This window comes from Stigmatopora argus, chromosome 5, assembly GCF_051989625.1.
Source record: "Stigmatopora argus isolate UIUO_Sarg chromosome 5, RoL_Sarg_1.0, whole genome shotgun sequence".
In the NCBI taxonomy this organism is placed as follows: Eukaryota; Metazoa; Chordata; class Actinopteri; order Syngnathiformes; family Syngnathidae; genus Stigmatopora; species Stigmatopora argus.
In genome coordinates, this window is record NC_135391.1 from 18,923,569 (window position 1) to 18,951,564 (window position 27,996).

A 27,996-nucleotide genomic window follows, 5' to 3' on the forward strand; every position below is an offset into this window, starting at 1 on the left:
TTCACTTTGCAGCTTCAACCTTTGCGGCTTCACTATATTGCAGATTTTTGCATGAACAAAGAAAGTTCATAAAAATGTGAAGATCCACACTGAAACTCGCAAGTGGGAGCCAATGCCTTGTCTTCCAATTGCCACTACGCGAAATGGTGGAAGACAGAGGACTGTCACTCAACTCAGCACTAAGGGAAAAAATGGCAAAGCGGGTGCTTTCCCGGACATTCTTATTCAAAAATGAACTGAATGTGCTCAGGTTCACACGGATCGCCTGACGCTCTTCATGTGTGAGGATGCTTTTGGAAAAGCCATCCTTAATCAACAAGTTTGACCGTCCTCATGCTTTAAGAAACAAGAACAAAGCCTATGTTTTGCCTGATTCGTTCATAACAGACAATGGAGTGTTTTAGGTCGTTTTCTTACCTGACAAATGATTGAATTACTTGGTAGGGACAATTCAGTCCTTTAATCTGTAAAAATTTGTTATATGCTTCATTTGGATTGTTCCAATACATAAAATCTATACGTTTCCTTATATTTAAGTTTAGTGGTAACGCTAAACGGTGCATAATTTGATTACGATATCTAATAGTTTTCCCCTCAGTGTTTTGGAAGCCTGGTAAGCCAATAAAATTGCATATTTTATGCAGGAAACCCTGAAATAATCTTTAGATAAGTTTAAGACAATGGATACCTGTTTGGAATAATGCCGGATCACCTCCGACTGGAGCTGCTGTGTGGTGCAGAACCGGAAGTTCAACTCAAAGAAAGCCAGCCTGACGAAAGCAACATTTAATTATGAGTCACTTTGTGACCTGTTATTTTATTTATTTATTTATTTATTTTTCCGGCCACGTACTTGAAGACGACGTCCTGCACGTCAGTGAGTGTGGCGCCGATGCTCTTAAGCAATAGGTTGAGCGACTGCACAGGTATGAGTTCCCTTTCCCGCTTTTCCTTCAGGCCATCCTCGCCGCCTGTGCTCAGAGAAAAACTCAGGTGGAGCTGGGGAAAAAACAGAAAGAAAGCAGTGTAACACAGCGGAAGTAAAGTTTAGGAGAAAAAAATATATAGTCGTACCTCCACTTACGAAATTAATTGGTTGCAGAGCTATTTTCGTAAATTGAAACCTTCATAAGTAGAGCAGTGCATTATATGTAAATTATCTAATTAGTTTCAGGGTCCTCACACAACTACCAACTAAACCCTTTAAAATTGGTCAAAGTGTCCCAATTTTGTATGAAAGATGTGAGAAACACACAAAAATGAGAGAAAATTACAAGAAAATGATTTATTAATGTCTCAAAATGAATAAAATCATACAAAATATATCCGTGTTGAAACGCAGGGGAACAAGAAAAAGCTAACGGTAGGCAAAAGAGTAGTCCGCCTTCTCGTTATATTCCTCCTGAATTGGCGAGTGGTCCATTAACTCTAGAGTTTGTTTTTATGCCCCTCGACCAATTCTTCAAAGTCCTCCTCCCTGACCACTTCTTTTCATTGGCACTGGTAATTTTCTTGTGAGGCATGATGACAAAAACAGAAGAAGCTGCTTCAGAGACACGCTTATTTATTTATATATTTATTCATGTATTTATTTATTAACTTACTTATTACCTATCTATTTATGTCTAAAATGCCTTTCCTATTCCTGCATCCTCACCCTCTTGCTACTGTGACAACGAAATTTCCCGAATACGGATGAATAAAGTTATCCAATCCAAACCAATCCTATCAACACTTGGAAAAACTCAACAAAAAACATTGTCAGAACTACGTGACGACAAACGGCGGTCAAAAGCACAGTAGAAAATCTTGAAACAGTGTTTGTTCTGAGACAGCCGATTAGAGCCCAGTTGAGTGTAGCGAGGTTCTAAAGTGAGAATCAAAGCATTCGCGACAATTTCTAAATAAAACAACGGATAAGGAAATGCATTTACTTTTTTTAGGGGATTTCGTAACTTGGATCTTGTTTCGTATATCGAGGTACTCATTTGCATATAAAAGCTTTCGTAACCTGAAAATTTCGTACCTAAAGGCATTCCGAAGTAGAGGTATGACTGTATAGGAAACATACTAAATAGAAAGCGTACTTTGATGGGAGAAATATGAAAGTACTCATAGAGGCTAATAGGTGTCGTATCTGCTGTGGATGCATCATTCAGCTCCGTCTTCAGGTACTCCAAATCCTTCTGGAACAGTTCAACCTAAAGGAAGCGGAATCGTAAAAAGTACATGGACAAAAACACTCATTTAGGTATAACATAAGAAACGTGGAGCAAACCTCCTGTTTAATGCTTGAGTCATTGGCATCCTCTGAGCTAAACAGGTCTAGAATAGCGTAGAGGAAGCCTAGATCTAGTTTGAGATCCATTTCTTGAATCAGCACCTTGAAGTACCTGAAAGACATTAAGAAAAGTGCACATACAATAAATGCATCAAACTGGTCTCAAAGTGTTGATTTTTAAATGTTTAAGTAATAAAGACGCAGAGGGCACAAAATGAATTTTGCAAAAATTTAACAAGGGATTTGCCTATTTAACACAATAATGCAGGGTAGGTGAGATGATGAGAAGAAAAAGGGTCAAAGACGCAGTTCAACAATATAGCGATGCTTTGAATTTGGCTCTTCTAGTTTTTGTGGAAGTAAATAATTAGAAGTTTTCTTTTCTTTTTATGTTTGTTGTGTGTATTTGGAGTTGTAATTTTATACGTTGCTTTGGAGTTGAAGAATTAACACATGGCCTAATTTTAGTACTATTAAACATCATAACCACTAGTTATTTGTTACTCTGTTAGTAGATGGCAAATTAGAACAAATAAAAATATTCTTCCAATCCAATATCGTGTTTTTGGTGTTTTTTCAGAGGGTTGGAACAAATTAATTTGTTTTTAGTTCATTTCTATGGCAAACGTTCATATGAGATACAAGTAAATCGACATAGGAGCTCAGTCCCAGAACGCATTAAGCTCGTATCTCAAGGTAACACTGTATATTGATTATCTTTCGTGTTTTACAGCCCTTCTATCTTTTTTTAAATTACATTTTAAGATTTCTTAATACATTCCTCTTTACTTTACTTTGTACTTTATACTTTTTACTTTAATGTTTTTGCAACTTTCTTTGTTCTGTGAGCCTGGCTTCTTTCGGCTACTTCTTTGTTGGAACCATTCAGCCATGCCTACGCTGTCACACACATGGGACTAGCTGTTACAATACGCAGCAGAAAAGAGCAACACCTTGGTGCCGCCGGAGATTCGGAGCTGGACAAAAGTGCCGGGAGAAGAGGCAACACTTCTGACATACCATTCGATCATGGTATATGGAAGGTCTGTCGGCGTTTGCCAGCAACGGAGCCGAGGGGCTCTACTCTGCTACTGTTGTCTTCAGCTCCAGACTACTGAGGAACTGTGCGGATAAGCTTGGAAGAGTGACTCTGCATAGTCTCTACCTCGGTCCCAGTCTGCAGAAGTCCCCCATCTTGTGGAAGACTTCCCGTGTGTGGTTCCGGTTTTTGTCCAACTTTGCAACGTCTTTTTGAGTCTGTATCCGTTTTAGCTACCACAACCAAGATGGCGCCATTCAAGTGGAAGCCGGCGGCGGTAGCTCCGTCCACTCTTGCTCAATTTGTTTTTGCTGCTTTTCTGTCTTAATGATTTGCTTTTGCTTAGTTGTTCTGTCTAATCACCCTCTTGCTACTGCCACAATGAAATTTCCCGAATACGGGATGAATAAAGTTATCCAATCCAATCCAATCTATGTGTTTGTTTGTTAGTTGTTGAGTCCATAGACTTAGCAGGTGGTGCACTCTCAACAACTTGGCGCTGAACATCTCCAAAACCATGGAACTCATCCTAGACTTCAGACGGAACCAGGCCGCTCTGCTCTGCTGATCTCACTTGGACTACTTATTTATTACTTATATATTGATTATGCATTTGTCTGTTGTTTGTTGTTGTTATTTGTGCACTTTGTAGTGAAAGTTTTAAATCTCATTATACTTGTACAATGACAATAAAAGCATTCAATTTAAACAAAAACTATTCTATGAAATGGAAACCATGTCTAAAAATGAAAATGACGGCACAAATGGAATTGTACGTGTTGAAATGAATTTGACACTCAAATCTGATTTTTTTAAAATAATTTCTACCCAAAACAATGCAATAGGGAATGCCCAATTTTGTTGTGCCATCACAAACAAAAAATAATGATCATGTATAGTAGCTTTGTAGTGAGTGCTTGGCGAGCTAGTGCATGTTGACAAAATGACAGAACGGTCAAACTGCAACAAGACAATAGAAAGCCTATGAACGGCATGCAAGCACACTGCAAAATTCTGCAATTCATTCTGGTAATGATATCTTATGTATGGATTTTTTATAAGTGAGGCCAATGCAGCCCTGAGATGAATACTACCGTATTGGCCTGAATAAAAGACAGCATTTTTTTCCATTGAAATAAGACAGAAAATGTGTCGGTTGTCTAGATTCGGAATCTAGACATTACAGTAATACCTTGACATACGAGCAATGTTCCCTCTAATTTTTCGTTGGTCTGAGCAGAAAGTCAACCTCCCTGAGCGCACTGAGTACCAGTGTGAGCGACATCATCGGTACTCGGATGATTCGCCTAAAGACGTTTCGCCGACGGACGTTTGACAGACGGGCAGGTCGCCGAATGGACGTTCCGCCGAACGTTCATTCGGCCGAACGGAGGTTTCGCCGAAACGGGATTCGCGCGCTCGCCCCGCCCCCGGATCGTGTGTGTACAAGTTTTTCCAACCTCGGCCCGCGGGCCATATACGGTCCGTTAGGATTTTTAATCCGGCCCGCCGCCGGTGTTGTCCAAATTATAGTAAAAATCAATGATAGTCTACCATCAATGGCAGCCCGGGAATAAGCACTCTTGGGCGGGCAGATGTAGCAGAACCGAGCCGTAAAATGACAGCAATCGGGTCAAATCCATCCTAAAACAGCATTTAATGATTAAATACAAATACTGGAGCTCTTTGGACATTAGAACCGAGCCCAGGGAAGTGAATTCCTTGGTAAAATGTCGTGATGATATCGCGATGGAGGCAAAAAAACGTCTATATACGTTCATTCGCCAAACGGCTCAAAATGCTCTCAAATTCGGTCAAATCCAGCCGAAAACAGCATTTAATGATTAAATACAAATACTGGAGCTCTTTGGACATTAGAACCGAGCCCAGGGAAGTGAATTCCTCGGTAAAATGTCGTGATGATATCGCGATGGAGGCAAAAAAAATTCCATATACGTCCATTCGCCAAACGGCTCAAAATGCTCTCAAATTCGGTCAAATCCAGCTGAAAACAGCGTTTAATGATTAAATACAAATACTAGTATTTGTATTTAATCATTAAACGCTGTTTGAACGAACGTTCATTCGGAGACCTGTCCGTCTGTCAAACGTCCGTCGGCGAAACGTCTTTAGGCGAATCATCCGGTCACGACATCATCATTGCTCGCTATGGGCACACCAGTATCACACCTGCCACAAGCAGGTGCATGTCAATGTTCCCTCTAATTTTTCATGTAAAACATGCTGTAAAACACGAAAAACATAAGTGGACAGAGCTACTGCCACTGGCTGCCGCTTAAACGGCTCCATCATGAAGAAAGGGGTAAAAAAAAAAAAAAAAAAAAAAAAAACGTTTTTTTTTTTTTACTGCGCGCCATAGGATTGCTGCTACGCAGAGAAGACGAGAGTAGTGCGCAATTGCGCACGCGCGCAGCTTAGAGGGAACAGTGCATACGAGTGCCCCGAGATATGAGGAATTTAAGATACGAGTAAAATTCTGAGCAAATATTTACCTTGAGATACCAGACAAATTTTGAGATACGAGCATACAAGACAGCTGGCCGAGACGCGAGAGGCAGCTTATGATTTCAGCGCACTGTCTTTCTTGCTGCATGTCCCTCATGAAAAGATTTCTACGAGCTCTGGGCGGAGCCTTGCCTTTTTTTCCATGAGTGGGGTACCTGTGACGGAGCAGGCTACCCAATACGAGAGGATTTTTCAACAATCCTGAAGCAGAAGGACGCTACAAAGGATGTCACGTCTTCCAAAGACTAACCACTGCGCAGTGACATTCATAACGAGATAGAGAGCATTTTTTCAATATGGATAAAAGATAAACAGTTAGCGGGAGATAGCGTGACCGAGTCGATAATATGCGGAAAAAACAGCGGAATTTACATGAATCTAAAAGCAAAGCAACCATAGAATCATATTTCATCATTAAGCCTTTTCTTTCACACCCTAGCTGTTGTATTTTACATAGTCGGTAAAAACGAATGTTGCTTACTTAATGCGGGAGATGTCAGAGTGGCCTGCTGCCCTCGTTACGATGCTGATATCTGTTAGAGGCTTGGGTTCTGGAGGAAATGACAAAACTTTTATAAAAAAAAAAAAATTGAATAAAAACAAACATAAATAAATCAGTTCAACAGACCTGCATCCATGGTGATGGACTTTGGAAGTTTTACCGGGTAAAAAACATAGGGAAAGATGGCCCCTGGAAGCTGATTCTGGATCTGTGTGACAAGTTTACAACACTTGAATGACAACTGACGATGATCCGGTCTTGTTTGTAAAGCTAATTATATATTGTCTGACCTGTATGTTGTGGATTTGGATCCGGTAAGTACTCTGGCGTGGCGAGACGCTGTACGCCACCTTAACGGCTGGCAGGAAGTGCCTTCTGAGAGGGGCATCACACGGCTGCAGAATCTGCATGTCTGTGTCGTTAGGAGACAGGCACACCTGCCACAAAGCAACATGCAAAATAATGACTAGAAAAACAAGAAAATGTTGCTCAAGTTGAAAAGCAACAAACTATTTTGCTCACTTCTCTTTTCTACATCCCCAAGAAATTAAAAGTTGAACCTGTGAAGGAAGAAATATACTCCCTATTGATTACCTTTCACATTCAACTAGAGATGTGGGATATGGCGATATTAGATCGTTAAGATCGTCAATATGTTGAAGCTGAAAGATTGTTAAATTGTCTTAATGTGGGTTGGAAACACGTACCGTATTTTCTCACATATTGAACGTCTCCGCCTATAAACCGTTCCCTTAAAATTGCCTTAAAATTGTTGAATTTTACGATTTCTCTGCTTTTAGATTCATGTAAATGCCCCATGATTCTCAATATTCACCTTGATATTCATGGATTTAATAGGGAGTACAAATGTGTTACTTTGAAGGGAAAATCTTAAGAAAAATCCTCGCACGTGGAATTTCTGATATACTATATGAATTGAAAGGATCATCTTCTGGATTGCACATTCCGAAAGGGGGTTGCCTGCACGTGGACGAATTAAAAAAGGAAGTCAAGTGAGCAGTACACCCAGGAAGTGTGTCCGAGTCTCTGGATACAATAATAGCATGAGATACACATTACGCAGTTATCAAGGCTGATATTTTAATGATCAACCGCAAGACCTTCGATCAGCCTTAACAACTATTGGGTTGTGCTGACATGGTAAACACCATGAACACATGTATCAAGGCTATTCGCATCTGGCCAGTCAGAGCACATTTAACTACCAGTAAAATGTAAGATGGCGGCGCCCTGAGCGAGCAATGGCAGGCACAAGAAAGTGAGTTTTTAACATTTTATGCAAGATTTTTTTTTCTTGAATTCCATTCATAGACGTCAAAATACATTTTGTTTAGCATTTTAGAATAAAATAAATAAAGTGATCCAAAGGACATAGCTAACACTTTAAATCAGGGGTCACCAAACTACGGCCCGCGGGCCGGATACGGCCCGCCGGCACATTTGGACCGGCCCTCTGAACAATACCAGAGACGCTATCGGATTTTTTTTCCTATTTGGCCTTGAAAACTGGGATGTTTTAATCTTGTGTTTGGTTCATTGCACCCCTGCTGAGCCCACAAATCATCCCAGTGAAGCGGGGCTTCGCATTGCTTCTTTGGTGACACGCGCAGGGAGAGTGTTTCCCTTTGATGCATGCGGGCACGTCCACCGTTGCATGCACGAGCAGTGTTACCGAGACATCTGGACGATCGCAGGTGAGGGCGGAGCCCTGGGACCATCGCGGACTATTCAAGCATATTAAAACTGCAACCTGTTTGAGAACGGAATAATGGCGAAAAAGTTAGGTGAGAGAAAAATTTATTCAGAATGCAGGGTATTTAACCTGGAGTGGACAAACGATTATTTTTTTGTTCAATGCAAAGAAAAGGCTGTTTGTCTCATTTGTCAAGAGACGGTGGCGGTATTCAAAGAATACAATCTTTGCCGACACTATGAATCCCGTCACAAAGACAAGTACGATAGATTGCAAGGCCAAATACCAGCAGACAAACTCTCAAAGCGAAAAAGTGGACTACTATCTCAGCAGAACCAGGCATCCGTTCGGGCCAGCTTTTGGGTTGCTAAATTGATAGCAAGCAGCGGTAAGCCTTTCACTGACGGAGAGTTTGTTAAGAAATGTATGGATACTGTCGCGGAGGAGGTGTGTCCCGAGAAGAAAGATGCATTTAATGCCGTAAGTCTGTCGGTGAGTACAATGACCAGACGTGTTGAAGAAATCGGGAGTAATGTATATGCCCAGCTGCAGCAGAAGACGAAATAATTTGACTTTTTTTCATTAGCACTGGATGAAAGCACGGACGTGCAAGACACAGCGCAACTGCTCATTTTTATTCGTGGAGTTAGCGCAAACTTTGAGATTTGCGAGGATCTGGCAGCCCTCCAAAGTCTCAAAGGGACTACAACGGGAGAGGATATTTTTGACAAAGTGTGCCAAACCATGGAGAAGTTGGACCTGGACTGGTCAAAGCTAGCTAGCATCACGACTGACGGGGCTCCTAGCATGGTGGCCGAAACTCGCGGTCTAATAATGGGACGCATGAACCGGGAGTTGGAAAAAAGGGGTCTCACCGCCCCGCTACGAGTCCACTGCCAAATTCACCACCAAGCACTGTGCTGCAAAATGTTGACGTGGGATTCTGTAATGACGGTTGTGGTGTCGTGCATAAACTTCAGAGCAAAGGGAGAAGATTGTGCATGGCACAACAGAAAGTTAATGTTCCATGGCTTTTTTTTCTATGAAGAACCCAGAGAGAGTTATTTAGTTATTATTTATTTCATAAATAGTGTTATTTATTTCCTGTTTTTTCTGTGAAGAACTCAGAGAGGGTTATTTAGTTATTATTTATTTCATTAATAGTGTTATTATATGTTTCCTGACATTTTTTCTGTAAAGAACCTGGAAAGGGTTATTTGGTTATGTGTGGCTTTCTGGAAAACAATAAAAAAAAATTAAGCTCCCCTACGATCGCCACACTTTTTCTGTTACAAACTGACACCGGCCCCCCATCAGAGAAGGGAAAAGTTATGTGGCCCTCACAAGAAAAAGTTTGGGGACCCCTGTCTTAGAGCATCCCGGGCAGGAAGGTCCCGCGTTCTCCTCGACGTCGCCTGCCCTTAGGAGGAGTAACCGGAGGTGTGGGGCAGGGCGGACATTTCCCTCAAATAGAATATCACCCACCAAAGCCACTGAACACCAATGAACTGGTCTCAAAAGCTTTAAAGCAAAAGATGTGTTTAACATGGATGTAACATTTCTGAAATACCACAAAAAATCTCTCATAGCTCCATTAACCACGATTGTAAACAAATCCATAAACGAGAGTCTCTTCCCTGAACCCTGGAACTGCTCAGTCATAACACCGGTCCTTAAATCAGGGAAACCCACAATAACCACCAACTACAGACCTATAAGCATCCTTGCAGCCATCTCAAAAGTTTTGGAAACAATAGTAGCATAGTGTGGATCACAATAACAGCAATCAATACGCCCTGAACAGACTGCAATTTGGCTTTAGAAAACATCATTCTATTGAAACAGTGGTTTGCTTCTTTCTACAAAACATAAAATTAAAACTAAATAAAGGCGAGGTCATTGATGTGTTCTTCATTGATCTCAAAAAGGCATTTGACACCATCAACCACCAGATACTGCTGACTAAACTGTCTAATTTTAATTTCTCACCAAGCACTCTAAATTGGACTGAATCATACTTATTAGTGCATTAGGATACAAAATGCAAAATATACTTCACAGAATGGTTGAGGTTTGCCCATGTTGAGAATTAAAGGCCTCTCTAATCTTTTCAAGTAGGATAACTTGCAGAATTGGTGGTTGACTAAATACTCATTTAGTTTATTTTCATGTCGTGTTTTTATGCGCATATAAGCCGTACTCTCGATTCAGTCATCATTTTTTTGTCCCACAAAAGCGGCTTATATGCGAGTAAATATGGTACGTACATGCGCACATGCGCACATGCGCACATACACGCACACACGCACACACGCACACACGCACACACGCACACATACACACATACACACATACACACACACACACACACACATACACACATACACACATACACACACACACACACATACATACATACACAAATAATATTTCAGAATGTCAAAATGTCCATTTTGGACACCAATACTCAAGCTGGTGGGGAAGATGACAATATGTCTGACCTGGAAACCGTTGTCCAGGTCAACGATGGCTTTGTCAACGGTTCCGGATTGTAGATACTCTTTGAAGCATTTCTCCAGCATTTCAGCTGCTTGGCAACCAAGAGGCTTCCATCGACTCTTCTTTTTCGGTTTTAGTTCCCAAATCACATCAGAACTGCGATGAGGGTATAGTGGTTGGCAACAAAACAACTTGGTTTAGTTTTCATGGATGTACCTGGTAATTCCGATGAAAGAGACCTCCTGGCTACTGTTGTTATTTACTAGCGACACGCCCACGTTGTCGAGTGACAGTATGATTTCCTGCTTGACCAACTGTGCCTTCTCGCTCTCACAAAGCAGCTTGTAGATGCGGAGCTCTTCAGTGAACAGTACCACACGCTGGAGACCTTCGGGATCACAGCAATTCATTCGATTAAGGGCAAGGAAGAATTTTTCTCTGCTTGGACGTGGATTTGGGTTTACCTTCATAAAAGGAAATGATAAAAAGTTTGCCTTCCTTTCCTATGTCCTCTCGTAGATCCTGTAGGTACAACATTTGTTTGATATTGCATTTGTGGAATAATAAACATTCAAAAGACCTTTCCCATATTTTCTCGCATATAAGCCACCTCCGCATATAAGACGTAGCCTTAAAATTGCCTTAAAATCGTAGAATTTTAAAATTTATCTCGTATAATTATGACGCTCGCTGATTCACAATTTTCACCTCCATATTCATGGATTTAATAGGGAGTACAAATGTGCTACTTTGATGGGAAAAGCTTAAGAAAAATCATCGCATGTGGTATTTCTGAGATAATGTATTATTCCAAAGGATCGTTGGCTGGATTGCACATTATTTGGGTCATTATCATAAGGAAGTTAATATTCCTGTCTTTGTAAATGCAATGTATCAAATTGTTCAAATTCAAACAAGAAATAAGTCTATCTTGACAAGAACCTGATGTTTTTTAATGACAGAAATTACAATTTTCTTACCAGAAGTTTAAGGTGTTGTGCCAGCCATATTGGTTCTCATGTCAAAATATCTCGATTCTTTCGATGATTCATAATACTGCAATAGTTGTCATTTTCGAACAAGGAATTTTTTTTTTAGTTTATTTCATAATCGCAAATGTACAATCACATTGAAAAAGGAAGTAACGTGACGAGTACAACCAGGAAGTGTGTCCGTAGCAGTTTAGTGTTCACCAAGTCTCTGGGTGCCATAATAGCATGAGATATACATTACGCAGGTATAAAGGCTGATATGTTCAATGATCGCCCGCAAGACCTTCGCTCAGCCTTAACAACTATTGGGATGTGCTGACATGGTAAACACTACAGACACATCTATCAAGGCAACTCGCATCTGGCCAGTCAGAGCACGTTTCACTACGGTAAGATAGCGATGCCCTGAGCGAGCAGTGGTAGGCACAAGTGAGTGAGGTTTTTTTTACATTTTATGATAGGGTTTATTTTTTGTTGAATTTCATTCACAGACGTCAAAATAAACTTTGTTTAGCATTTTATCTGTCTATCTTTTCTCTATTTTGAAATAAATGACCGAATCGGCCGCATTGTCAATTCATTTCAAACGTGAAGACTGGTTGCCAATGCGACTGTTTCAGTGCCATTGACGGCAGTAGACGTCCAATCCAAATTGACTGAGGGGGTGATCAAACAATCGCTGCCAGACCTCGCTATCAAAATGGATTGGAACACTAGGACCGTTAATGGCAGCCAATGAGTCCCCTTGAACAGGTAAAAAAAAAAGTCAAAATTCATTACTAAGTGAAATAAGTTGACTTCATCTTTCAAGTTATGGTATTTAAAAAAAAAAAAAATCAGGGAACCGCTATGCTGTCAAAGGCTGTTGTTGTATGCTGTTGTAAAGTGTCCTTTAACTTTTACCTCTTCGCTCTTCAACTTCCCGCTATATTTTCCACACCTCCAGCAAAGCTCCCGTGAGCCCGTCGGCTCAGTCCATGTGTAAAACACAGCTTTCTCAGCCTCCACCTCTTCTAATTCAGTTAGTTTCTGGGAGCTGCATACAACAACAAAAAAGACATCAACAACGAGACCTCATTTTGAAAAATACCCCCTCGATTATTGGAATGTGGGCGGCAAGCGTAACATGCAAACCCAAACGCAAGAATAAAACAGAACCCAGCCACCAAGAAAATATTGCCACTGCAACCCTACAGTCCAAAGCTGTTGTCTAAAATAATCAGTCACGAAAGAGTTGACGACAAAACCAGTAGTTTTGCTTGAAGATTAGCATGATTTGACTCTGAGAAATTCCTTGTGGCTCCTTTTCTACCTGGCTTCAGCCTCCTCTGAAAAAGTGAAGTCCAGCAGCTCATTAGGCACCCATGGTGACTCTGCCTTTACACTGTGTGACCCACAACATGACACATTAAAAAAAAACATTCCAAAATACCATTCAATATTTTTATCGATTACTGTATTTTCTTGCATATAAGTCGCCTACTCGTATAAGCCGTACCCTTACAATTAAAACGTTGAATTTTACCATTTTTCTCCCTTTTGATTCAAAATTTTCACCTCTATGTTCAGGTTTTAATAAGGATATGACAAAAATTGTTATCACGATAAAAAAAAAATCAACCGATATCGATTATTATAACGATAACTATCACATCTTTTTTGTTTCAAATTTGAAACTTCAAACTTCGGTGAATAAGTAAAGGAATTACTTTCCTCTTTATTCAAATATGAAAGTAACTATGTTACCTTACTTTTTAAGAAAAGAGAATATGAAATATGATGATTTTAAAAATTATATTTGTTGTTCTGTTGTGTAATAAAGATAAGACAACTCCTTCCTTTACAGTATGAAAAGTAAAGAATAAAACCTGCACAAATTTTGACAGGCATCTATATTTTTATAAATTTGCCTACAAACCAAAACTTGCTGTGCAATATGAAATCATTAAAATAATTAACTGAAGACATTATCACCACTGGCAACCAGGCTATTTTCAGCCTCACTAAAAGAACGGGTAAATTTACCTCACATATGGCCGTTTACAAAATATAAAATTAAAAAGTTGGATGAATTTACCCATTTTAACCCAAGATAACAAGTTCTAGATTTTTGCAACGTTTTCAGACCATTTACATAAAATGGGGAAACACCTTGATATCAAGTCAGAAAAATAGTACAGGCTGTCCTCAAATGAGGATAGTGGGTTAAGGACATTTGCAACAAGACTGCTCTTTGCACAGGTATTTACGAGGCATTTAAATAAAAAGTAATAAAACACCAGGGAGAATTTACTTGGATCTTTTAGTGGATCGGATCTGTGTTTTCCTGCATCTCATAATCGCTCATTTTGTCCGTTTCATTGTCCTTTTGCGTTCATGCTCCGTGTGAGCATTTAATGTTACCCAACCTAAAAACACATTTTCTTATCGTCCTCTTTTTATCGAAAGTTTTTATTATAATTGTTGACAAAAATTATTTCACGATAATTATCGTTATTGTTTTATCTTCCAGCTCTAATTGCTACCAACAGGAGACAAAAGTTAACGCTCACTTAAAATAATTGTGCCACAAATTAGACTATATACCAATGTTTCCTAAGCCCTTTTTGAGCTGTGGCACTTTTTACAGTTTTTTCTAGCGTTTGACATCTGTGGTTTAGGACAAGCTTCCGATTAGTGATACTTTGCAGGAGGTGTGTCAGCATAAATAACCTGCGATGGCCACTTCCATCCAAAATCATATTAACATTTGTGAATGTGACTGTCTCACCTCTGATAAAATTCCAAGACCTGGTCTTTGGTGTGGTTGATAATGAGGAAGGGGGCTGCGCCATCGTGGTATTCGGAGAATCGAATGGTGGATGAGTGCTCTGATACATTGATATCTACGATGATGCCACCCAACTAACAAGAACATGAAAAAACATGACAGTAATGTACATCAAAAACCTGATATATAATTTTTAGTGTTATTGATGGCAAAACAAATCCAATCCATTTTGACTAGGAGGTGATGGCAGCGATAGTTCAATTGGTCTTCCAGTCAAATATGATTGGATGTCTATCCGCATCAAGAGGAAACATTGCTTTGTCAACCAGTTGTCAATTTTCTTGAACTTACTGTGCGCAGCAATAAGCCATTCTCCTGGTTTGTAAAGTTGATGGTGCGATGCTGAGACAGACCTTCCATTTTCACTTTCAGGAGCTTGGCATCATTTTCGGGCCAGAATGGAATGGCAAACTAAATGATTAATAAACAACATATATATATAATTAAAATTATATTATATACATACATATATTATGCCCACATGCAAATGCGCACGCACCCTGAACAAGCAATGGGAGGCACAAGTGAGTTTTTTCACGTTTTATGAAAGATACGTTTTTTTTCTCGAATTTTATTCATAGACGTCAATATACATTTTTTTTGGCGTTTTATCTGTTTATATTTTTTCTATTTTGAAATAAATGACTGTATCTGCCTCAGTTCTTGCTTTTCGTCGTTACCTTGCAGTTTTGTGCATGTCAAGTCTAATTTGTGCGCATATAACCCGTACCCTGGATTCAGTCATTACATGGCCGTGATAATAGAAAAAACACGAAGTAGGATCACCCCTATTATTACTAGATACATACCATCCTACATGTTTTCGCGCTTATACAAAAATACACGCACAATTATCAAGAAGTTAATTTATTAAATATTACAGTTATAGGCATATGAAAAGACTGTAATGTTTTAATATATAAATTTAATTGATTAAAAAAAATTGTAAGTACTATTCTCAGTAAAAATAGTTCCTCTCCGCTTGATTTAAATATATATATATATGTATATATATATATATGTATTTATATGTATATATATATATGTAGGTATATATATATGTAGGTATATATATGTAGGTATATATATATATATATATATATATATATATATATATATATATATATATATATATATATATATATATATATATATATAGGTATACAGACGCTCCCCTACTTACGAACGAGTTAGGTTCCGAGCGATTGTTCATAAGTTGAATTTGTTTGCAAGTTGATTCAGTGCTATATTTTGTATTATAATTTATGTTTAAGGCCTATATAAGTACAGTGGTACCTCGTCATATGACCGCTCGTCATACAAAATTCTCGTCTTACGATGGAAATTTCGATCGAATAATTCGCCCGTGATGCGGTCAAAATTTCGTGATGCGACCAAGCCAGGTGGCCATGGCACTGTCTTTTTTTGCATCTCTTTCGTGTATCTTAAATCTTTCTACGAGTACTGGGCGGACTTTGGATTTCCATACCCGTTTTTCCCCCCACTTTGGTCTACATTTACATACCAGGTAAACAACAATGGATCGGCAGAGTTTTGCAAAGAAAAGATCTGGAATATATGTACACTCGGTAATCAGACACGGGGAAGCGGCAAGTTCCAAACAACTCTTGATGCGTTCGTTTTGAAGGCTCCGGCGGAACGTCGGGGTGGGGCCAACCCGTTACAAAGGTAAAAAAGATTACAACTAAATTAGAATTCAGTTTTGTGTGAAGTTACATTAAACGTTGAGTCTGTATATATTAATCCAAGTTAATTTAAATTTGTTTGTTCGTTTACGAGTGCCGTGGATAAAGTCCCCCCGAACAGCCCCCCCTCCGCCTCCGTGTGTGTCATTGTCTCTCCCCTCCGCGAAATGCGTCTAATTTTACTTTTATTAAACACATTTTATTACATTAAACCACTCGTTATTTATTACTTTGTCAATACATGGCGAATTAGAAGAAATAAAACATGTTTTACACGAGTGCGGCGTTGCCGTGGATAAAGTCCCCCCAACACCTCCCCCAGCCTGCGTGTGTTGGTCCCTTCCCCTCCGCGAAATGATTCTAATTTTACTTCTATTAAACACATTTTATTACTATTAAACCACTCGTTATTTATTACTTTGTCAATATATGGCGAATTAGAAGAAATAAAACATTTTTTCCAATCCAATATCCTGTTCTTGGTGTTTTTTCAGCGGGTTGGAACGAATTAATTTGTTTTCCATTCATTTCAATGGGAAACGTCCGCTCGAGTTACGAGAATCTCGTCATACGATCTCAGTCTCGGAACGGATTACGATCGTATGTCGAGGTACCACTGTATATTGAAGGTTTATACAAGTGCATTTGTATGTTTAAGGCTTGTATAAGTAACACGCATTGGTTTGTACTAAAAAACATTTAATAAAATGGAGAGAATATGTACAGTACTGTAGAGAGAGAGAGAGAGAGAGAGAGAGAGAGATTTATGTATTAGAAACTGGCCGAAAGAAGCGATCTAACGACGATTGCACAGTTTTCTTTTTTTCATCATAAATGATGCGGTAACACTGTATGGCATCATTAAATTGATTTGCAAACTTTGTGCAACGTTCAATATTTGGGTCCTGCTGCTCGATCTTTCGGTTTATAAATGGTACTGACGGTCGAACGATTCAAGTTGTATGCCCGTGCAACGCTCACCACTCTCACGCGCATCAAGCTTCGTTATTATTGCCACTCGTTTCAAATGAAATGGCTTGCCTCTTCCTTGCACCTCCCTCACTAGAAGCCTTTCACTTTTCACCAACCATATTGAATAATGGCTGCACGAGATATTTCATGATAAAAATGAAAAAGGTTCTTTGCGCACTGGAGATACGTCACGCACTTACGCAACTTACGCACTGCAACGAACTGGGCAGAGGAAGGTGGATGCTGGGTAAGCTGAGCGCTCACAGCGCCAGGCGTAGGTATTAGCGGCGGAAAGAAGCACTACTCGGAAAAAGGCGCGCAATACAAAATCGAAATTACGAACATTTTTCAACATAAACGCAATTTGCAGACATGTTCGTATGTACCGTTGTTTGTAAGTCGTATGTTCGTAACTAGGGGAGCGTCTGTATATATATATGTAGGTATATATATATGTATATATAGGTATATGTATATATATATATATGTATATATATAGGTATATGTATATATATATATATATATATATATATATATATATATATATATATATATATATAAAAGCAGGTTATTGGCAGTTTTAGTCCTAGTCCTCTTCATCAAATTTGAGTAGGGGCCAACAGATGGAACTTCTTTCTGCCAGAGGTTTTCGGTGCACAAGGAACATGGCGATGTCCGTTTCTTTTCTTGTACAAATATGCTTTTGTACAAGGACATGACACTTTCAAAACGATTACCAAATTCAATGGCTCCAACCATGTTGTTATCTGTGCGGCATATTGAAGATCTCCAGCAGAAGGAAGATGGTCTTCATCCTCTTCTTGCTGACATCCTCTCCTCATGCCAGCTTCACTTATCTACGGCATAAATTCTTCATAATGCTTGTTCATATTTTATTCATAGTGGTTACCGCTCTCCTAGTGTCCTTGGAAAAGGATATCATGGCCGTATTGCGAATTTTTGCTTCTTTCTTGGTAATACTCTTGGTAGATTCATTTAGGCCGCAATGGCGTGCTACGACTTTAGCATATGTAGAAATGTCACTTTTTCGGTCACTGCCATAATTTCTCGTTTTTTTCCTAGGCTCATTGGACGGCAGGACAATTAGGAGGCATTTTCAACAGTGACTCATAACCCAAACGAAGCTGGAATAGGCTCGGCATAGTCTTTCTCCAAAGGTGATGTGCGCAATGGGAAATTTACGGGCAACATAACAGTAGAAAACCCTTTACACTTCCTTTTTATATCATTCTTCCACAGCAAAATATGACTTCTTCAGCGCTGAGTGACACCCAATTCAGTGCCAAAGAAGAAGAAAAGCATTGACTCCTGCCATTTTTTTTATCCTGTCTTCTGCTTGCGAGTTTCAGGGTGAATTGTGACATTTTTATGAACTTTCTTTTTTTTTATACTGAATATAAAAAATGCAATCCGCTGAAGCCACAAAGTGGTGAAGGATCACAGGAAATGCCTGGCGTGAATGACAACAGGAGCCATGGATCGCCATAAAAAAACAGCGGGGAGAAGCACCGTTGCGAGCGGCTTGGGAGTGATGGATGTGGGATGGCAAATATACAGTGCCGTAAAAAATTGTAATGTATGCCACGGATGATTTTACAGGAAAATCTCCCACTGATCTCCTTGACTTCCTTCAGCAGAAAAATCTGAGTGAGAGCATGGGGCGGCTGTACACATTAGTGGGTTTGACAGTGACCACCGTGTCCTCAGCTTCTGTCGAACTGACATTTTCAGCCCGAAACAGAATCAAAACTTATGCCAGAAATACAACAGGACAGACTCGACTGTCAGTATTAGCTTTGATGGCGATAGAAAAGAACTTCTTGATGGACCTGAAACGTGAAACGCACGTGTCATCTGTACCACAGAGTAATTGAAATTTTCTTGAGATAAGAAAGGAGGATGCATTTTGTGTACAAATAAAAATAATTTTTGTTGAGTAAAATGTGTCTATTTTCCGAAATAATATGTAAATTTCTGAGGTTATAATTGATTATTTTTATATTTGTCGTAGCCGTAGCTGCAGTAAAGGTTTTATAGACATAAAATACTTGAGGGTTGGATTGATTCACACGTAGCACTACTGAAGGCCCAGGTGTGAAATGCATGGCCCACCACTGTTTTTTAATATTTTTTTTAATAAAATAATTGTATTTATTGACTTTTATTTTAAAAATGGAACGCTCAACGTAGGAACCGTTTAACGTGCGTAGTGTGTTTAGAGACGAGCCCATTTAGTACGGACACGCCCAAATGTTAATGTGTTTGTGTTGTCGAGCGAGTTTTTACTGTTATATTTTCTTTAATAAAGAATATGTGAATTTCCTTTGTCTTCTTTAATAGTGGTTAAGGTTACTGGTTAAGGTTAGGCGAACTGTCTGGCGACGAAGTGTCCGGCGACGAACTGTCCGGCGACCAAACGTCCGTCGACGAAACGTCCGTCGACGAAACGTCCGTCGACGAAACGTCCGTCGACGAAACGTCCGTCGACGAAACGTCCGTCGACGAAACGTCCGTCGACGAAACGTCCGTCGACGAAGAAAGTGCCTTTTATAGGTAATATGACTTCATTCTGTTTTGGACAGCCTTCGCGGTGATCATAGGAGATCACCATAGTCCTTGAGTTGCTCCACGCAGAGGTCAATTCCGGCAACAGGTAAGAAAGCCAACTAGCCAAGCTGGACAAAGCCGTGTGTGTGTCAAGTTCGCTGCTGATCACCTAGCTCCTCCCCCCACACCCAGTCAAAATGAATTGTACGGTAGGCTTAACCCCTAATCTATCTTGACCAAGGTTTGTTTTCACCTGCTCAGGTGGGACTTCAGTCCACCTCTCCTGACCCTCCTCACATACGAAGATGGTCTCCTTGGTCCGGTTGATCAGTGTGTAGAAAGGCATGAATGTCACCATGCGGGTGAGACTGAAGCTGCTGGTATCGATTTGTACGCCGACCTGACAAAGTAGGGACACCAATATTAAGTACTTGCCTAATTTCCTCATTTGGGTAAACATTGGGCACTCACCAGGTAATCTTTATACTGGCCTTTACATTTCACATCTCCGTAGCTTCCGACGGTATCTAGGGAAAACTCGTCCGACAGTTCACTGTCGAAGATCATGAGACGAACCTACGGGTGGCGAAGAATATCTTAAAAGCTTTTCCCCTGTCTTAACGTGTTGCTAGTCTAATAGGTGAGACATTCGGGAGGCAACGTCGCACCTTTCACTTCATTTTTTAATGAAACTAGCGCAACGAGACGAAAATCACCTACCTCTCGTGGCTAAGCGACACAAGAAAAATAGTGCATGTAAGTGCACACACGAGCACAATATACAGTCGTATGAAAAAGTTTGGGGATTTTCAACATTTTCCCTTTATAAGTCATTTGTTGTTTAGATCAGCATTTTCAGTTAATATCATGAGGCAGGCAAATACAGTGATATTTGCGAAATAAAATAAAGTTTATAAGAGTTGTTTGATTGATTTATTTAATAAGGGACAGCACATATTAATGAACATATTCATATTCATGTTAATGAACATATACGTATATGTAAAGATGTAAGATTGTTGCAGAGGACTAATTTTTCATCTTTAGTCCCTTGTGTAGTAGATATATATTTAGTAGATCATCTTTTGTGCAGAAATAAGTCTCTCTTAACACTTCCTAAAGCTTCCAATGAGGGTCTGGATTCTCGTTGAAGGTATTTTAGACCATTCTTCTTTACAAATCAAATCTCCAGTTCAGTCAGGTTTGATGAATTCCGAGCATGGACACCCCGCTTTAAATCACACCGCAGATTTTAAGTAATATTCAGGTCTGGGAACTGAGATGGCCATTCCAGAGTGTTGTACGGTCGTATTTCGACTTACGAATGCCTCTTGGGAAAAAATATTCAGGTTACAAAACCTTTTGAGATGCAAATGTGCATCAAGATACGAAAACAAGATCCAAGTTACAAAAATGTCAATACATTTCCTGTACCTGTTATTTTATTTAAAAATTGTTGCGGATACATCGCTTCTTGCTTCTCTATACGTTTCAAGATTCTCTTAGGTACTTTTGACCGCCGTGCGTTGTTGTGTACTTGAATTTATGCTTGGAGGAAGCTGTGGCCGAGTGCCTTCGACGGACTCGTAGTCGAGCCCCCACTTGAACCGGGGGCAGGCGATGGGGCTGGTGGTCAGTAAGGAGGACATTGAAAAGTTGGTCGAGGGGCACCAAAACAAATTCTCAACGGAGCAGGAGTTAATGCAACACTCGGCAATACATGAGGAATTCAACGAGAAAGCGGCTGAGGAGGAAGCAGCCATAATTCCAACAGCACAAATAAGAAAAATATGTTGGAGGAATTTGATGAACATTCTGAAATATCCTGAAAAAGGTTTCACGAGTCAAGCAATCGCGCGCTTTGACGACGTTTGACTTGTGCATTTTAGAAATAAAAGATTAATAGTTAAATGTAAGGTTGCTTTAAATTCTTTATTTTATGTTTATTAGATGTGAACGGTAATTCATTTATTTCTCAGCGCTTTTAAGTATTTCCTGTGATATTTTTCCCAGATCTCTTTAGTATTCCCATTCGCAGTACTAATTACCGTATTTTCACACTGATGATTGGCTTCACCTGCGCTGTGTATGTAAGTGAAGGATCAATGAGCCTAGCAAACAAATTTTGTGTTCCAATAATTAGTGCTAAAGGTATTAAAATCAATAAAACAACAAGGGTCCCAAAATGTATGGCCTACTTTTGTTTAAGTAATTATTGCACACTTTCTGTAAATCCTATAAACTTCATTTCACTTCTAAAAATATCACTTACTGGCTGCTATATGAGATATTAAACTGAAATTGCTGATCCGAACAACCAATGATTTATAAAGGAAAATCTTGAAAATGATCAGGGTTGGCCAAACTTTTTCCTACGACTGGAAGAAAATAGGAAACCACACTTTGTCAACGTAGAGGAATCCATCGTTTTAATGGTGTCCAACTGGCACACCACTACACTTTATAACGCTCTAAAGACACTAAAAACTTTACAATACTTCTCAGTATGTATTGTGAGATGGAAAGAACGTAAAATGGCATGAAAAATTGGAATTTTCCATTGACCCTTCATTAAAACTGTATCTCATTAATTTTCCCGAAAAACCTTCTGCCTTGGCGTAATTTTGATTTAAAAAAAAAGACATTAATCCCCTTCAAATTCATAGCCAATCTGAGATAAGCTTGAGCAAAGGCAGAGTGCCTGTGGTTGTCGCTTGCTGAGCCGTGTTGGATTTCAGCTCAATGGCGCTGACTTTCACATTTCGCCATCCCCTTCCGTGTCCCGCCCATTACCTTGTTGTTTTTCAGGAAGTAACGAGGCTTGAAAGAGAAGAGCAACGGCATGTCATAGTTCAGAGGGTGCTTGCGGTGGATGTCATCTGCCTTGTACTGCAACAGCCGGCCTGTCTTGTTCACCATCCAGTACGGTGAGTAGATGGCCACAGCTATCTGGCCATGCTCGTACTCTACGTGCACAGCTATGTCAAGTTCGGCCTGTCGGCTTTCTGGCCCTTCGCCGAAATTGTCGTCCTCCTCTGTGCGTACCGACTTGAAAGTGATAAAAGTGATTTCCTCCCACTCACTGCATAGGCTGTGGAACACAGGATAAGTCGTATTAACTCTTTAGTGAGACTTGCTGAAGTTGTTGGCTGCCATTGACAACACTAGATGACTAATGTATTTTGACAGAGAATTGGTTGAATCAACTTTTTTTCCCCAAGATGGCAGCGAATGAACGTGCAGCAGCTTAAACCTTCTTGCGCACTTTCCATATCTCTGCTGATCTCACTTGGGCAGCAAACACCACAGCACTCGTCAAGAAGGCGCAGCAGAGGCTACATTTCTTGAGAGGTCCCAGGAAGTAGCAACTAAATACCAACCTGAAGAGGGTGATCAACACAGCCCAAAAGATCATGAACTGCTCCCCTACGAACCCTGTCCAGCATCTATATATCACAGTGCCGAGGAGGGGCAAAGGGCATCATAAAAGATAATACACATCCCGGCTTCCACCTCTTCAACCTGCTGCCCTCTGGGATGTGCTACAGAGCCATAATAGCCAAAACAAACAGACTCAAGGACAGTTTCTTCCAAAGAGCCGGACCTAATCAAGACGAATGTCTAATCGCGTACCTGCACTAAAACTCTATAGGCTGCTAACCAATTTAGTCACTTTTCATGCCTACCATATTTACTCGCTTATCATTTCATTTCATTTCAGCATTCCTGTGTGTGGTTCCAGTTTTATCCAACTCTACAACGTCTTTTTCTTGAGTCTGTATCCGTTTTGCTCCTGCAACTAAGATGGCACCGCTCAAGTGGCAGCGGGTAGCGGTAGCTCCGTCCGCTCTTGCTCGTTTTGTGTTTTTGCTGCTTTTCTGTCTTAATGATTTGATTTAATGATTCTTAATGATCCCATATACTTTGCTTTGCTTTGTACTTTGTGCTTTTTGCTTTGTTGTTCTGCGGCCTTTGCGACTCGTCCCCACCCGTCGCATGGCTTGGTTTCTTTCCATCTATTTATGTCTGAAATGCCTTACCTGTATCTGCATTTTCACCCTCTTGCTACTGTGACAATGAAATTTCCCGAATACGGGATGAATAAAGTTATCCAATCCAATCCAATAAGCCGCATTTGTCGGACAAAAAAGATGACTGAATCGAAGGTACGGCTTATATGGGCATAAAAAGACGACATCCACGAAATCGCACCCTGAAAATTGCCTTAAAATTGTTGAATTTTACAATTTCTCGCATATAAGATTCCCAATGCTGCCTCTTTGTATGGAGAGTTAAAAGCGCTATGAGCACACGGAAGTCAAGTGCCTTCCCACTCGTCTATGATGTTTTGAATGGAATTACTGTAATGCGTGGTATATGCGGGGAGGCTATTTGGCGGTGAATGTCCGCTGGGTTGATCGCAATAAGTAACGTGTCGGCAAGAAATTAAACCAGTCAGTCAAGCTGTCAGGGACATACAAAATTTCGACTTTTGCCCATAAACAAGGCGCCCCTTTCATTTTACAGAAAATTTTACTTTTAAGTGTGAAAATACAAGTTCAATTATCAAGAAGTGTATTTATTACATATTACAGTTATATGCATATGAAAAGACTGTAATGTATTAATATGTAAATATAATCTATAAATACTTTAAGTACTGTACTCACAGTGGAAATAGTTCCTATTCGCTTATTTTAAATAATAACTTTAAAAAAAGGCTATTGGGAGGGGCGGCCCGGTGGGGCGAGAGGTTAGCGCGTCAGCCTCACAGCTCTGGGGTCCTGGGTTCAAGTCCAGGTCGGTCCACCTGTGTGGAGTTTGCATGTTCTTCCAGGGCCTGCGTTGTTTTCCTCCCACATTCCAAAAACATGCATGGTAGGCTGATTGGACACTCTAAATTGCCTCTAGGTATGGGTGTGAGTGTGAATGGTTGTGCGTCTCCTTGTGCCCTGCGATCGGCTGGCCACCAATTCAGGGTGTCCCCCGCCTCTGGCCCAAAGTCACCTGGGATAGGCTCCACCACCCCCTGCAACCCTAATGAGGATAAAGCGGTTCAGAAAATGAGATGAGATGCGAGGTTATTGGGAGCTTTAGTCCTCTTTGTCAGATTCAAGAGGCATTGGATCATTGATGGAATCTTCAGGGGGTGCCATAAGGGCAACAGGAGTACCTTCTTTCTGTGAGAGGTTTTTGCCGCACAAGGAACATGGCGACCGCCGTTTCTTTTCTTGTAAAAACATGCTTTTGTACAGGAACATGACACTGTCAAGACGATTGCCAAATTCAATGGGTCCGACAATGTTGTAATAAATCTCCTGGAATGGTTATTGCCAACTGCATGCTATATTGAAGATCTCCTGCAGAAGGAAGGCCACGTTCTTTATCCTCATCGTTGTCCGCTGCCTCTTCTTCCGCACTCCTGTGATGACGTCCTCTCGTCGTTCCGGCACCCCGCCCGTATATACGGGGTAAATCCCTTAAAATCCTATTTTAATTTTTATACCTAATGGTTACCACTGGCTTAGTGTCCTAGGAAAAGGATATTGTGGCCGTCTTCCGAATGTTCGCTTCATCGTACTTCGTATAACGCACGGTAGACTTATTTATGGCGCGATGGCGTGCCGTAGCATAGCATAGCATAGTGTTAGGATTATTAGTCTTACATTATTATATATTTGCTCGCAATGAAGAACGCTTTGCTTCACTTAAGATTATTAGTCTTACATTATTATATATTTGCTTGCAATGAAGAACACTTTGCTTCATTTAAAATGTTTTGAGAACCAGCTGGACTTCTCACAATGTTGTTCATACCGCTCCCTTGAGAAGTTCACTTAGGATTATTAGTCTTACATTATTATATATTTGCTTGCAATGAAGAACACTTTGCTTCACTTAGAATGTTTTGAGAACCAGCTGGACTTCTCACAATGTTGTTCACACCGCTCCCTTGGGAAGATCCAGAGGACTTTCAATTGTTTTGAGAAACATCGACTTCTCACAGTGTGGTTCACACCGCTCCCTTGGGAAGATCCGGTAGAGGTTTAATTGTTTTGAGAACTGAGATGCATGTTGTAAATCTGATGTAATAAACAGCGAGAGAGAGATGCGTCTAACGGGAGAATGTATCTTGGACGAAGGCGCGTCAGGATCGATTCTCTCTTGCAAGAACACCACAGAAGTGTCTCAAGTCTTCATCTGGGAACACCCATAGGTGAATCTATCACATAGCAACGTCACTTTTTCAGTCAATGCCATCCGTGACCGGACGTTTCGTCGAAAGACGTTTGGTCGACGGACAGTGCGTCGAACGGACGTTTCGTCAAACGGACGTTTGGTCGACGGATTCGCCGCCGGACATTTCGTCGAACGGACGTTTCGTCGTCGCCGGGTTCGCTCGCTCTCAATATTATAATCATGAGAGAGAGAGTGAGTTTGTAATTGCATTGACAATGTAAGAGCATTAATATCTAAATATCCAGGTGATCTCTCGCTCTCAAAATTATAATCATGAGAGAGGGAGTTAGTTTGTAATTGCATTGACAATCTAAGAGCATTCGCTCGCCCTGCCCCCGTATTCGCTCGTATTGGCGAGTGTGTACATGAGAGAGTTTGTAATTGCATTGAAAATGTAAGAGCATTAATATCTAAATATCTAATATCAAAATTATCAATAAATTGCATATTATTGGCGTGTGTACATGTTTCTCGTCGCCGGATTCGCTCGCTCGCCCCGCCCCCGGATTTGTGTGTGTACATGTTTTTCAACCTCGGTCCGCCGGCATTGTCCAAATTATAGTAAAAATCAATGACCTTCATTTCCCTTTGCCCTGCAATACCGCTCATCACTCTCAATTTAAAGACTGCTTTCTTTCGTTGAATAATATGTTCTTAATGTTGAAAGTAAATTTGAAAATAAATTTTCACCTTCAATTGTGTCTTTTTTCTTATATTTCAATCCCCAGGTTTGATAAATTACATTGCATGTCCAAATGCTGTCCAATTTTAGTATCCATTCTGGCCTGCAAGTCAAAAAGTTTGCCCACCCCTGGTATAGACAAACTTGCCTCTTTTATACTATTATTGTCCCAAATTGAACACATAATTTATCAAACCTGGGGATTGAAATATAAGAAAAAAAGACACAATTGAAGGTGGAAAATTTATTTTCAAATTCACTTTCAACATTGAGAACATTATTATTCAACGTAAGAAAGCAGTCTTTAAATTGAGAGTGATGAGCGGTATTGCAGGGCAAAGGGAAATGAATGAGGTAATTGATTTTTACTATAATTTGGACAACGCCGGCGGGCTGAAATAAAAAGCCTAAGGGGCTGTATATGGCCCACGGGCCGAGGTTGAAAAACAGGTACACACACGAATCCGGGGACAGGGCGAGCGAGCGAATCAGGCGACGAGAAACATGTACACACACGCCAATAATATGCAATTTATTGATAATTTTGATATTATATATTTAGATATTAATGCTCTTCCATTGTCAATGCAATTACAAACTCACTCTCTCTCTCATGTACACACGCCAATACGAGCGAATCCGGGGGCGGGGCGAGCGAATGCTCTTACATTGTCAATGCAATTACAAACTCACTCTCTCTCATGATTATAATTTTGAGAGCGAACGAACCCTAGCGACGACGAAACGTCCGTTCGACGAAATGTCCGGCGGAGAATCCGTCGACCAAACGTCCATTCGACGAAACGTCTGTTCGCCAAAACGTCCGTTCAATGAAATGTCCGTCGCCCAAACGTCCGTCGACCAAACACCTTTCGACGAAACGTCCGGTCACGGAAACTGGTGGAGTTCGGTGAATGCGCATATGAAACTAGTGGGGTTCGGTGAATGTGCATGTGAAAGAAAATTAAGAGTACTGTGAAAAGCTTCATTTTTGTACACAGCTGTTACGTGTAATTTAAAACCGAAAAAGGGTCCTGAACCTTCAAGAAGTCAGTTTTAGATTTACTCAGAAGCGTTCAGACATGGGGAGGACTGCTGTTTTGACAGGATATTGTAATTTTTGAGTGCCAAAATGTCAATGTACATGTTAGTTGGTAATACTAACATTGCCTTGAGCGCCTGTAAAGAGCTTTGTTAGGAGACAAAATGGAATAAGCAAGTTAGCTAACTTGTGTCCACTTCTAGCAGAAATGATCAGCACATTAGCTGTGCTAATGGTATATGAGGCAATTTTCAAACTATTTTATTGTAATTGTATAGGAAAACTTCCCATACAATTACAATTTGTATTTGTACAATCAAATTTATATTCAAGTGAATATGCAGTATTGTAGTACTAAAAAGGAAAAAAAATATTGTTTACATTTTGAAATAATTATAACTTA

The 27,996-nt window shown here is 40.2% G+C and overlaps 1 protein-coding gene across 2 annotated transcripts in view; it reads right to left on the reverse strand.

Moving 5' to 3' along the window:
• vps13a (vacuolar protein sorting 13 homolog A) overlaps window positions 1-27,996 on the reverse strand; it is a 109,431-nt gene that overhangs the window by 14,586 nt on the left and 66,849 nt on the right. The window contains exons 50-66 of one of the 2 annotated variants that reach the window (XM_077600465.1): window positions 22,423-22,720; window positions 20,101-20,205; window positions 19,883-20,029; window positions 14,675-14,794; window positions 14,324-14,457; window positions 12,866-12,937; window positions 12,457-12,589; window positions 11,026-11,083; window positions 10,778-10,949; window positions 10,564-10,717; window positions 6,639-6,785; window positions 6,475-6,556; window positions 6,328-6,397; window positions 2,279-2,393; window positions 2,088-2,201; window positions 854-999; window positions 689-770 (exon numbers count right to left, since the gene is read on the reverse strand). In XM_077600465.1, the coding sequence (XP_077456591.1) occupies window positions 689-770; window positions 854-999; window positions 2,088-2,201; window positions 2,279-2,393; window positions 6,328-6,397; window positions 6,475-6,556; window positions 6,639-6,785; window positions 10,564-10,717; window positions 10,778-10,949; window positions 11,026-11,083; window positions 12,457-12,589; window positions 12,866-12,937; window positions 14,324-14,457; window positions 14,675-14,794; window positions 19,883-20,029; window positions 20,101-20,205; window positions 22,423-22,720 (2,149 nt within the window). The remainder of the gene's footprint in view (window positions 1-688; window positions 771-853; window positions 1,000-2,087; window positions 2,202-2,278; window positions 2,394-6,327; window positions 6,398-6,474; window positions 6,557-6,638; window positions 6,786-10,563; window positions 10,718-10,777; window positions 10,950-11,025; window positions 11,084-12,456; window positions 12,590-12,865; window positions 12,938-14,323; window positions 14,458-14,674; window positions 14,795-19,882; window positions 20,030-20,100; window positions 20,206-22,422; window positions 22,721-27,996) is intronic. The other variant, XM_077600466.1, reaches the window with a different exon arrangement.